This window comes from Mastigoproctus giganteus, chromosome 1, assembly GCF_048544385.1.
Source record: "Mastigoproctus giganteus isolate SK-2022 chromosome 1, ASM4854438v1, whole genome shotgun sequence".
NCBI lineage: Eukaryota > Metazoa > Arthropoda > Arachnida > Uropygi > Thelyphonidae > Mastigoproctus > Mastigoproctus giganteus.
This window is the reverse complement of record NC_143575.1, coordinates 188,501,436-188,514,047: the sequence shown is the minus strand read 5'-3', so window position 1 is coordinate 188,514,047 and position 12,612 is coordinate 188,501,436. Positions and strand designations below refer to the sequence as shown.

Sequence of the window (12,612 nt, the reverse complement as noted above, 5' to 3'; positions counted from 1 at the left end):
ACATCATATCTGACTGCAGTTATCCCCGGGTTTTTTCATTCTCTGCTACCCTGAGTACTGCACAGTTGGTATGTTACTCTGGGGTTACTGCTACCATATGCAGCACTTTGCATTGGTTAATGTTAAACTTCAGTTGCCACCTCTCAGCTCATCTGATCAACTTTTTTCAGAGCCTGTTGCAGTAGCATACCATCCTTACTGTCATTAACAACTCTACCAACCTTCGTATCGTCTGCAAACTTGGACATTAAGCTTTCAATATCATTTAATACAGAAAACAACAATGGGCCCAACACGGACCCCTGGGGGACACCACTAATAACATTAGAGTCCACAAAGAGCAGTGTCCACTGATTGCCACTCTGTCTTCTCCCACTCAACCATCCCTTTTATCTATAGCAACAACTTGCCATTAATGCCATACTGCTCCAACTTGTACAGTAGTCTACCATGTGCAACAGTATCTACAGCTTTTCTAAAATCCAAGTATATGATATCAAAATATTTTTTGCATTCAGTTCCTTTGTGACCACATCATAGTATCCAATCAAATTGGTCAGACAAGCCTTCCCCCAACAAACACATGCTGTATCTGAACTGTAACTGCAGTCTTGCGTAGATAATCCTGCAGTGCTTCTTTAACCAGTGCCTCCATTTTTTCCTTGGAACAGAAGTTAAGCTAACATGTCTCTAATTACTCGTGTCACCCTTTGATCCCCCCCTTGTGAATTGGGGATACATTTGCACATCTCCAATCCATGGGGACCACCCCTGTGTCCAAGGACGCCCTCATAATCATGTCTAAGGGCTGCTTACTTCCTTTTCTGCCTCCTTTAATATAACTGGATAGGTACCATCCACTCCAGGTGCCTTTCTTATGTTTAACTTCAACAATTTCTCCTCCACTTTGCTCTCAGTTATTACAAAGTCATTTAGCTCCCTGTTAGAGTTTGATAAGCTTCTGGTCTTCACTTCCCTACAGAATTTTTCGTGTGTGAATGTAGATGCAAAATGCTCATTCAATTTGTCAGCTACCTGAGTAGAATCATCAATAATCGAACCACTGATATCAAGTGGACCAATCTGTTTCATGGCCTTCCTTCTAGAGTTTACATAAGTAAAGAAGTCTTTACTGTTTTTCTTTGCATCCTTTGCCAAAGATTTCTTGTAATCTGCTTTGGCTTGCTTAACCTCCTTTGTGACTTGATTACAGACTATCTTATATCTACCATAGGCATCTGTGTGTCCTGATAATTTATATGCATCCCATGCATTTTTCTTCCCTGCCATGGATCTCATTAGTTCATCTGACATCCATTTAGGCCTAAACCTTGATCATAATGAATAGAATTGCAATCAAGGGATTTTATTGCAATAGTCAACATCAAATAAAATTTATATGCTCTACTTTATCCCATTTTGATCATGGGGATCTTTCTGCTTCCACTGAAGGCTAAGGCCAAGTATTTTACCTTGAGATTTAGGATTATGTTAAAATTAGTGACAAATATCATTATCCATGATTATGCCTAAATTGCTATCTTTTTAAATTGTATAGTATTATCTGAAAAGGTAAAAATGAGATAAATCCACTACACTTTTAAAAATCTGAGACATGCACTGCTGCTGTTTTGAAGCTTACTGACTTCACATCAGCTCGCATGTGGGCTCTATTAGCAAGTATATGCTATGTGCCTTTAATTCAGAGAACTGAGCTGTATTTGCCCTATGCAGTACATATGTAGTACTGTATTGTGTGGAACAAATGTAGCCCAGTGTTGTCCTGCACAGTACCTACATATAATTTATTTATATACACCCTATATAACACGGTACTTCTACAACACAGTTTTGCTGTATTAGAGAAATTCGTAGGGGGGGGGGGACCCTGCTATTATGTTGGGTGTAATTTTTCAACATTTCCATTCTTTTTTGTGAATCCCTGTTGTTGACTTGCTAGTCCTTATACAAGGGGGAAATATATATATATATATTGGGAAATCCCGGTGTTAGGTTCTGTGTTGTTGAACTTGTGCTATTTGAGACCATAAAAAATTGACTTTTAAGGTTTTTGTAAGGGAATTTTGGTATTTATTTTATTGCTTATAAATTTTTCCAGGTGTTTAATACTAAACTTTGTTCTTAAGAACAGTATTGGAATAATTTCTTTGTTGTGATTAAATTCCATCCCTAAATTTTGCATAAGGAAAGTAAAAAAGCGCTACTCAAAAGAAACTTCATTTCTCTAGAATGGTATCATATATGATACCATTTCCCATGAAATGGTATCATATATGATACCATTTCCCATGAAATGAAATGAAAGCATCACATAATGCTTTCATTTCAGCAAATATGACAGCTTGTCCTGGAGCACCAATAATTGAGAAAATGGAAGAAGCACTCTGTATTTGGATTGACGATTGCAGATAAAAAAACGGATTCCATCAGACAGCAATGTAATTAAACAAAAGACACTAAAAATTTATAACCATTTAAAAGAAAATGGAGAATTTTCTGTTAACCCAGAGTTTGTTGACAGTAAAGGTTGGTTTGAGCGATTTAAAAACTGCTTCTCACTTTGGTGGAAACATTTTTCAGTTGTGGACTGTATCGGAATCATAACTTTATTGCTCAAAGAAATAGAACCGTCAACATTAAATGCGTGTTGGAAAAATGTATGGTCAGAGTCAGTTCATTCAGAAATATGGTCAAACCGACTGAAAATGGAATCAGTGCGATAGTAGAACTTGCTAAGTCAGTAGGAGGGGAAGGTAGCATTAATTTTAAAAGATATGGCTACTGAAGACATTCAAGAATTACTGGTAGAAAATGGCATTGAGGGTAAATCAAATCAATTTAGAGGATGATAGCACAGATAAAAATTCTGAAGTTCCAAATTTTACACTAAAAAGCATATGAGAAGGCATAAACTTAGCCAAACAATTATAATTTTATTTTTTGGATGCAGATCAGATCCTTCAACTGAGGGGAGCACAGAGTTCAAAAGGGAGCTTCAAAAATGCTTAGCTCCATACCATGAAAAATACAAAGATCTATCAAGCAAAAGCAAACAAACATGGATTACTGATTTTTTTTAAAGAGAGCAGAAAGTAGACAAAATCTAGATGCTGCAGAAGAAAGTTCTGAAGGCGAAGATGTTCTACAACGGAGAAAATATTCTTGTGTGATTGTGCCCAAATAAAAATTAAGTTTCCAATAGTTATGAACAGTGATGTATTTTTGTTAGCTTTTGCAATGTAACTCCCTTTTTAGTACTGGTTCTTAGTCCCATATAACATGGTTTCGCACTACACATGATTTTATATTTACCTAACTACTGCGTTATAAAGCCCAAGAAACCTATAGGGAAACAGAAATCCAAAGAAGAAAAAATTAGTCAAGAAACACTTGTCAGGATGAACCAAAGGCGACAAATGAAGAGCAAGAAAAACACTGACAGGGAGAAAATTGAGTATACTGAGTTATGCAAAGCCATTAGAAAGAGACTCAGAGAGGACATAAGAAGATTTAACACAAGAAAAGTAGAACAAGCATTAAGGGAAAACAAAGGATTTAAATCAGCAGCCATGAGCAGTAATACAGAAAGACAAATGATACTGAAACTGAAGAATAGCGACGGTGTACTTATAAACAGCAGAGAAGGCATAATTCAAATAGCAGAAGACTACTATAGAGAATTATACAAGGAGCGAGGGAATGATACCAGGATTGGGGAAGATGGATTGCAAAGTAGCAACACATACGACATACCCGATATTCTTCCTGATGAGGTAGAACATGCATTGAAGAAAATGAAGAATCGGAAAGCCCCGGGGGAAGATGAAGTTACTGTAGAGTTGTTAAAATTGGGAGGAAGAGACATAACACAAAAACTGGCAAGGCTCTTCACAAAGTGCATTAGAAAAGGAGTGATGCCTATGCAGTGGAATAATGCAATCATAGTTTTGCTGCATAAGAAAGGAGATAAATCAGAAATTGCAAACTATAGACCAATTAGCTTGTTATCCCATATCTACAAGTTGTTCACAAGGGTCATTACTAACAGATTAGAAAGAATACTTGATGAGAATCAACCGAAAGAGCAAGCTGGCTTTAGGACAGGATTCTCAACTATGGATCACCTTCACGTAATATCACAGCTAATGGAGAAAGCAAATGAATATAAAACACCATTATGCCTGGCATTCGTGGATTATGAAAAGGCATTTGACTCCAGACAGCATAAGGCAATGTTTCGGGCACTGGAAAGACAAGGCATAGATACTCCATATATTATGATTTTGAAGAAAATATATGAGAGTGCTACATCCTTTATTAGACTAGACAAAGGCAGTAGCAAATTTGAAATCGAGAAAGGAGTTTGACAAGGAGACACAATATCTCCGAAGCTGTTTACTGCTGCCCTTGAGGAAGCTTTCAGAAGATTAGACTGGTCGCAGAAAGGAGTCAATGTGAACGGAGAGTACCTAAACCATTTACGATTTGCAGATGACATTGTGGTCATAAGCCACGATCCCAAAGAATTAGAGGAAAATCTTAATCAGTTATGCACAGTTAGTAAGGATTTTGGACTAAAGATGAATATGGCTAAAACAAAAGTAATGATGAACAAGTATGCCACGGAAAGGGAAATAATGATTGAAGGAGCAGTAATTGAAAAGGTGGAGTCATATACTTATCTGGGACAAGTTATTAGCTGTAATAATGATAAATGGCTGGAAGTCAAGAGAAGAATAAATTTTGGATGAATAGCATTCAGGAAATATAGTCACATACTGAAGAGCAATATCCCAGTTTGTCTGAAACGTAAAATAATGAATCAATGTATACTCCCCACCATGATTTATGGAAGTGAAACTTGGGCACTCACCAAAAGAATGGAAGAGAAGCGAAGAATGGAACGAATTATATTGGGAATCAGACTGTTAGATAAGAAGAGAAACACATGGATTAGGCAGTAAACTCAAGTAAAGGACATTCTTATCAAAACTAAAGAACTAAAATGGTCTTGGGCAGGACACATAGCTCGAAGACATGATGACAGATGGACTAAGAAAATAACAGAATGGTACCCAAGAGGCGCTAGAAGAAAACCTGGAAGACAAAGGCGGAGATGGATAGATGAAATTCATGAGTTTTTGAGGAGTAAATGGATGGCCAGTGCTCAAAATAGAAGGAACTGGAAAGTTGCTGGAGAGGCCTTCATCCTGCAGTGGATTGAAAATGGCTGATGATGATGACTGCGTTATACATGGGTTACCTGTATATTTGCTCATACGTTTTTCAATAGCCATAGCAAGGGCACATGATGCACGAATGCAAGCTTATATATCAGCCAAAAAAAAAAAAAACACATACACACGCCATTCTCATTTCACCCATCCACTCACTCAAAATGTTGCCTTGAATCTGTTTAAGCTATCAACTTCTACGACAGATGGAAGTTTGTTCCAGCAATCAACCACCTGCTGGCTAAAGGCAAACTTCCGCACATCTATCCTACAACTGTCTTTCCTCAATTTGAATTTATGCCCTCTCAGGCAATTATTCTGAGCAAGAGGAAGAATCTCATCAGCATTGAGCATGCTCAAACCATTCAAGGCTTTCATTCATTACACCTTAATCATATCACCTCACAATTACTGAATCTCCAGACACTGTAATTTGCAAAACTTAAGCCTTTCTTCGTAAGAGCAACCCTTTGTTCCATTCACTAATCTTGTTGCTCTTCTCTGTACTTGTTCCAACAGCTCTGCAGCCTTTAAAATGAGGCCTCCAGACCTGTATACAGTACTCAAGTTGTGGCCTGACCATTGCCTTATAAAAGGGGATAATCACCTCCTTATCCCTGCTAGAAAAATTCCTGTATATATCATTGACAAGACACCATGAGCTGCTCTTGCAGACCATCTACACTGCTTAAAAAACTTCATATCTGCCTGCACAATTACCCTCAGGTCCTTTTCACTCTCTACCACTGTCAGTATAGTACCACACAGTTGATATGTTACTCTGGGGTTACTGCTTCCCATATGCAGTACTTTAAATTTGTCAATGTTAAACTTCAGTTGTCACCTCTCAGCCCATCGGCTCAACTTTTCTAGATCCTGTTGCAGCAGCGTACTATCATTAGTTTCATTAACGACCCTGCCAACCTTCATATCGTCTGCAAACTTGGACATTAAGCCTGATATATCATCAATATCATTAATGAATACAGAAAACAACAATGGACCCAACACTGAACCCTGGGGGACTCCACTAATAACATTAGTCCACAAAGAGCAGTGTCCATTGATTACCACTCTCTGTCTTCTCCCACTGAACCATCCCTTTATCCATAGCAGCAATTTGCCTCCAGTGCCACACTGCTCCATTTGTTCAGTAGTCTTCCATGTGCAACAGTATCAAAAGCCTTTCTAAGACCAAATTATTCTTTGCATCCAGTTCCTTTGTGACTTCATCATAGTATCCAATCAAATTGGTCAGACAAGACTTCCCCTTAACAAACCCATGATGTGTCTGAGCTATAAACTGGTTTTATCTAGATGATCCAGTGCTTCCATTAATTGCCTGGATCAGAAGTTAAACTAACAGGTCTGTAATTACCTGTCTCCCTTTGTGGACTGGGGTCACATTTGCGCATCTCCAGTCCATGGGTACCTCCCCTGAGTCCAAGGAAGCTCTCTATAATCTGTATCCTTAGACGAAATCTGATAAAAGCTCTCTCTCTCTCTCTCTCAATGGCTGCGATATCTTTTTTTTTTTTTATGTAAGCCCCAAACACGAGAGGTATTAGAACCTATAGTACTGTGCTTGGGTTGGAGGTTAAGAAGACAAAAGAAGATATTTGTTGACATTGGACTTAAACTTCTGTAGACTGTAATTTTCAGCAAATGCGTATGAAGGAAGGTACATACGTATTTCCAGAAAACGGCAGTTGAATGAATAAACGAGGAAGATGAAAAGTTGGTTCTGTGAGTTTGAAGTTGGACAGTAAATGGATGTTGGCTGGTGGCGGCACGTGTTCAGACTGTTTTGAAAGAGAGAGCGGGAATTATAGAAGCCAATTCAGAAGAACAGTGTCCATGGAAGTATCTGTAGAAGAGGCATGCAGCAGAAACAGTACTTCTATGAGAGGGCTAGCCGGGTGGGTAAAGTGCCTGCCTGGCAACCCAAAGGTCGTGGGTTCGATTCCCGCCTCGGGCTTGGATCAAAGTACTGCAAAAACCTTGGGAGGTGCATTATGGCCACAGAAGCCTATGCGCCAACAACTACCAAAAAAAAAAAAAACGTCTATGAGACAGCGAGAGGAGAGACTCTGTTAGAGAAGAATCATCAATTAACCTAACTGCCATCTTCTGAATGGAATCAAGAAGCCTGAGAGAGGTTTTGGGGGCACCACTCCCGATGTGGGAACAATATTCCATGGCAGGGTGGATTTGCGATTTATACAGAGTGAGCAGCTGTTTGGAAGAAAAGTAACGCCGAGAGCGAAAGAGAAAACCAAGTTTTTTAGATGCAGAGGAAGGAATATTTGTCATGTGCTTGTGCCAAGAGCGATTAGAAGTCAGGGTAATCCCCAAAAGAGATATATTATTTTGCCTAGAAATCGGAGTGTCAGTAAAGATAAGCATACGAGCAGAAGAATCCTTTTTGTGAGATATAAGACAAGACTGAGTTTTAGAAAGGTTGAAATCAACTAAGTTGCCTTTGCCCAACTGGAGAATTACCTGAAGATCGGCATTTAAGGAATTGGTAGCAGATTTTCGAGAAGTTGAAGCTGATTGAACAGGGCAAGGTTTCTCAAAATGGAAAGTGGAATAATGCAATGTGCTATCATCGGCAAAGGATTTCCAGTCAATGGAAGAAAGTCATTAATATACAAGAGGAAAAGAGTGAGGGAAAGAACTGAACCTTGGAGGACACCGGCATTAGTGGAAAAGTTAGAAAACAGAGAGCCATCACCCTCTATGAGCGATTAGAGAGAAAACTGGATAACCAATTACGAAAAACAGTTGGCAAACCATAAGGTGGAAGCTTGTTTAGAAGACCTTTATGCCAAACACGATTGAAAGCCTTTGAGATGTCAAGAGCAACTACTTGTGTTTCACCGAACCTTTCCATTGAAGTCGTCCATAAATGGGTAACATAAGCCAGAAAATCCCCAGTGGATCGATGCTGACAGAATGCATAGTGGCGATCGTTCATCAGACGGAAGGTTTCTAGGTAGTTTAAGAGTTGGCGGTTAATTGATTTCTCCATTACTTTAGAAAGAGTAGAAATAATTGGATGGGAGAGACTTGTCACCCTTTTTAGGAACTGGCTGAATATGAGAAAATTTCCAAGCAGAAGGAAAAACACCTTTGGAATAAGAAAGTGAAAAAAGGCAGCAAAGAATAGGAGTAAGTTCAGGAGCACAGGTTTTGAGAACAAGTGGAGAAATACCATCAGTACCTGGAGCTTTGTTAGCATCAAGATTCATCAAAATCCTTCTGATATCCTTTTGACAGAAGACCACAGGAGGCATTGAATGGAGAGTGTTGGGAATGGTGGGAGGTGTTTTACCAAGATCATTAATACATGAGCTGGAAGAAAAATGGGATGCTAGCAGGTCAGCTTTATCTTTGGCTGAAGTGACATCAGAACCATCTGGTTTGGACAGAGGTGGGAGCAAAGATGTGCAAAAGTTGCGGCCAATAGCTTTGGCAAGAGACCAGAATGCTCGGCTACCATTAGGGCAAGAAGAAAGTTTTCTACTCTTAGCGTGTTCAAACTCTAGTTTGGACTGATTAATAACTGCTTTACAATTGTTGCGAGCTTTGGTGTAGGCAGAAAATGAAACTGAAGAATTAGAACCAAGCCAATTACAATATGCAACATTCCTCTCTTGAACAGCCTTAGCACATTTATTGGAAACCAAGGTTTAGATAAAGGACGAGATTTTAAAGTGGAGTATGGGATAAAGGATTCCATTCCTGCAAGAATAATTTCACTGACACGATCTGAGCAAACGTTGACATCAGAAGTTTTGGAACAGTAATCCAACCAACGAAAAGAAGAAAAGAAATCTTGCAGGTCATCCCATTTTGCATTCTTGTAATGCCAAACAACACTAGGTTGGGAATAGCCATGAGATAAAGGCTCCATTGGAGAAGAGACAATCAGCAAGTTGTGATCTGAAGTGCCTAAAGGACCTCTCAATTCGACCGTGTACTTAGAAGGGTTGTTTGTGAGAAAAAGATCAAGCGTGTTGGCTGTATGATTAGGATTATCCAGTATTCTTGTAGGTAAATGAACAATCTGTGCAAGGTCATTAGCAATTGCAAAAGCCTCAGCATCTCGACCAGCTGGGTTGGTGTGACTAGAAAACAGAAGCCAGCTGGAGTTGTGAACATTAAAATCACCAAGGAAAATTACCTCACTGTTAGGAAAGTTGGACTGGAAAAAGTCAAGTTGCAAAGAGAGGAAGTCAAAAAGCTCCAATTGATTAGTGGATTTGGGAGAACAGTAGAGACAACAGATGAATTTTACACAATGAGGTAGAGAGATTTTAAGCCAGAGAAGATCAAAGAGAATAGATTCCAAATAGCCAAGTCTCTGACAGGGAATATCAGAACAGACATATGCACTTTGAGGCGAAAGGAATCATACAGTGAATAATTTGGGCATCTGAGATGAGCAGTAGTTAAATCAACCGATAACTGAGATTCTGTCAGAAAAAGTACATGGGGTTTGGCAGACTGCAAGTGGAAATGGACATCATTAAGATTAGAATTGAGACCACGTATATTTATGAAATGAATTAGGAAGTGCTTGGGAGGTTTAGATCTTTTCGCAGATAAGTTTGCTCTATTAGTTTGACAATTCATAGTGTATTCAATAGTAAGAAAAAGTGGGTGGGACATTCTGCATGAAGTAATGAAATTTTTGGATATGGCGTACACATGGTAAGAATATACCCAGATCCTTGACATAACGTGGCCTCGACAATGCTCCCTGCATGCACACTATTCGGTCTCCCTCCAGTCAGTATCTGGCAGAGTAGAGGTAGCAAGATTATACACTAGCTGATCCGGAAGCCTCCTAGAGAGTTACCATTAGGTTCAGTCCAGTGTACTAACTAGCGGCCGGCCTGCGAACACCGTTCTAGAGCTGTACCCTCGAAATGTAAGGAATATTGGATCTCGCCACGATGTTCATTATAACCTCAAAAGTCATCAATCATACTGCATGATGGAAGAGATAGGGAAGGGTTGACTGGAACTTAGCTCTAGAGACTAAACATGGGTTCCACCACTTCAAGCCTCCAATAAGCAAAGTGGTGGTATTTCACCGGTTGATGAGAGTCATCTACCACCTAGTACTGCCTGGTAACATAGAGGGGTGGCGTTTCTCCACGTGGTGTGGGAGCCACACCTCGATCCCTGCTTTCGTTGGTTCACGCCTGGATGGTCACCCACCATGTACTTGTGCATGGAGGTTATACCCAGGATTAGTAACAGTCCCACCATCGTGAAGGTGCAAGCAGAGGATTTGGCTGTCACAGAACATCCAGACTTCGCCGAAATTGGATCCACTTGACTTGAGTGTCACCCGAATATCAGTTCCATCAGCATTTTAGACTCCCAGGTAGCAAGTGCAGCTTGTCTGGCATATCTGAGAGAATGTCTGTGACAACCTCAAGGACCTTAGAAAGGACTCTTAAAAATATCTTGAAGATTCATGCTGATTGATACAAGGCAGTGATAGCTTAACACTGTTAATGTATTTTTCTGTGCCTTACTCCATATACATAGAACTTAGTTGGCTGATACACATACACTGAACTTAGTATCGTTTGCAGATCATAGTGTGTTTATATTTGCATATTTGACATGTATTTACTTTTGGAAAGGTATTTTTTATAGATAATAGAGTGGAACTGTAAATGAGAGTAGCATTAAACTTAAGAGGTTCATAATCATTTCTCGGTATATTTCTCCATTTACAGTCACTGTGTTTCCATTGTCTTTTTGTAATTTTTGTAACTTATGAATCTCAGAAGGAATTCACAAGTAACCACTCAATTTTTGTGATTTGCAAAAATTATTTTGATTTAGTCACATAATCATTAAGATGAAAGTAAGTTGTAGTACTCAGTTGCTAAGAGATTAGTTATTGTATCCCTCATGCTTTTTCATTGTTTTCTTGGCTTGAAACTTAACAATCAACATTATTATTATATGAAAAAGAAGACAGTGACTTCCGTTATAGTTCCAATATTATGAAAAATGAAATAGGGAATAACTTTTTTTCACCCTGAATTCTGACTACATAGATTTGTAAACAGTGCCAACACATGAACTGGAATTACTGTATGATAAGTACAAACAACTTGTGTGAACTTGTATAAATACTATTATAACAGAGTTTTACAGACATTGTCTTAATATTTTCTATGTTTTTTATGATTATTTCTAGAATTGTCAGAAATCGTCACCAGAAAGAAGTTCATCTCTTAAAACACCCCAGCCTCCAAATCTTACCACTATTCTCAGATTTCACATGAAAGAATAACACATTGTTTAACCATACTTATTTCTCCAGGCAGCCAACATTGCTTACAATGTATTAGTTTTTCTCTTATATTTAAGTTAATTCTTGAGTATGTTTTCTTTCTGAACAAAAGGATGTAACAACTTTTTAGACTAACCTAATTTTTATACACTAAAATCAGAAGTGAAGTAATTGAAATGCCTTTCTTAAAGCAAAATGTACGGTGTCCAATCAGAAGATTTATATGCAGATCTCATTCTGAAAGCGGTACAGAGTTTAGTTTCATATAGTGTTATTAGTCTTAAGCTCATCTGTAAATTGTAATGTGAAACATACCACAAAAAAGTTGAATTTTAAAATCTCTGCAGTTATTCACAATTAGTATTTAGTCACTTTGAGTGCAAATCATGGTAGAATGCAAATTGTGATTTGAAGATGCCTGTTAGGTCAGTCCAAAATACTATGAAGAATATTGAAATGTGGATACTAACTATTAAACACCAGTTGAATGGTCTCCACTGGTATCAACACATGAAAAAAAAAAGATCCACATGCAATCTTGCAACCCTAGCATTGCTGAAATTTATGAGAGCTGTTCAACAAAGAATGATCATGATTTTTCATTAAAAACCGTACTGCTTAATATTTTTAGCTGAGCTTCAGAATTGAAGACCAAACCAAGCTGCATCACATAGCAACTTGCCAGTTGACTTTGTGTAACTTTGGCAATCAGTCAAGTTTATGTCTGTTCAGTTTTGCCTATTTAACAATGGACATGACATGTGAGGAACAGTATGCTACTCTCAAATTTTGTTTCATTCTATATCAACTGGAGTGTATAAAATGTTAAAAGAGGCTTGTGGTAAATCTATGATTCCATATAGCACAGCTTGCAGGTGGTTTAGAATATTTAAAGATGGATGTGATTCAATCACAAAAATCTATGGTCCTGGAGCTCCAACTACTGCTGTCACTGCAGAAACCATAAACACTGCTTCTGTAATCATAAGAGAAGATCATCATATAACAGTAAGGCAACTAGCAGAGACG

The 12,612-nt window shown here is 38.4% G+C and overlaps 1 protein-coding gene across 1 annotated transcript in view; it reads left to right on the top strand.

Moving 5' to 3' along the window:
- The window catches only part of LOC150091380 (uncharacterized), a 42,662-nt gene extending 31,066 nt beyond the window's left edge, over nt 1–11,596 (top strand). Inside the window, exon 5 of the mRNA XM_090390146.1 lies at nt 11,488–11,596. Coding sequence (XP_090246272.1) covers nt 11,488–11,583 — 96 coding nt within the window. The 3' untranslated portion in view covers nt 11,584–11,596. The remainder of the gene's footprint in view (nt 1–11,487) is intronic.
- Nucleotides 11,597–12,612: the final 1,016 nt, after the last annotated feature.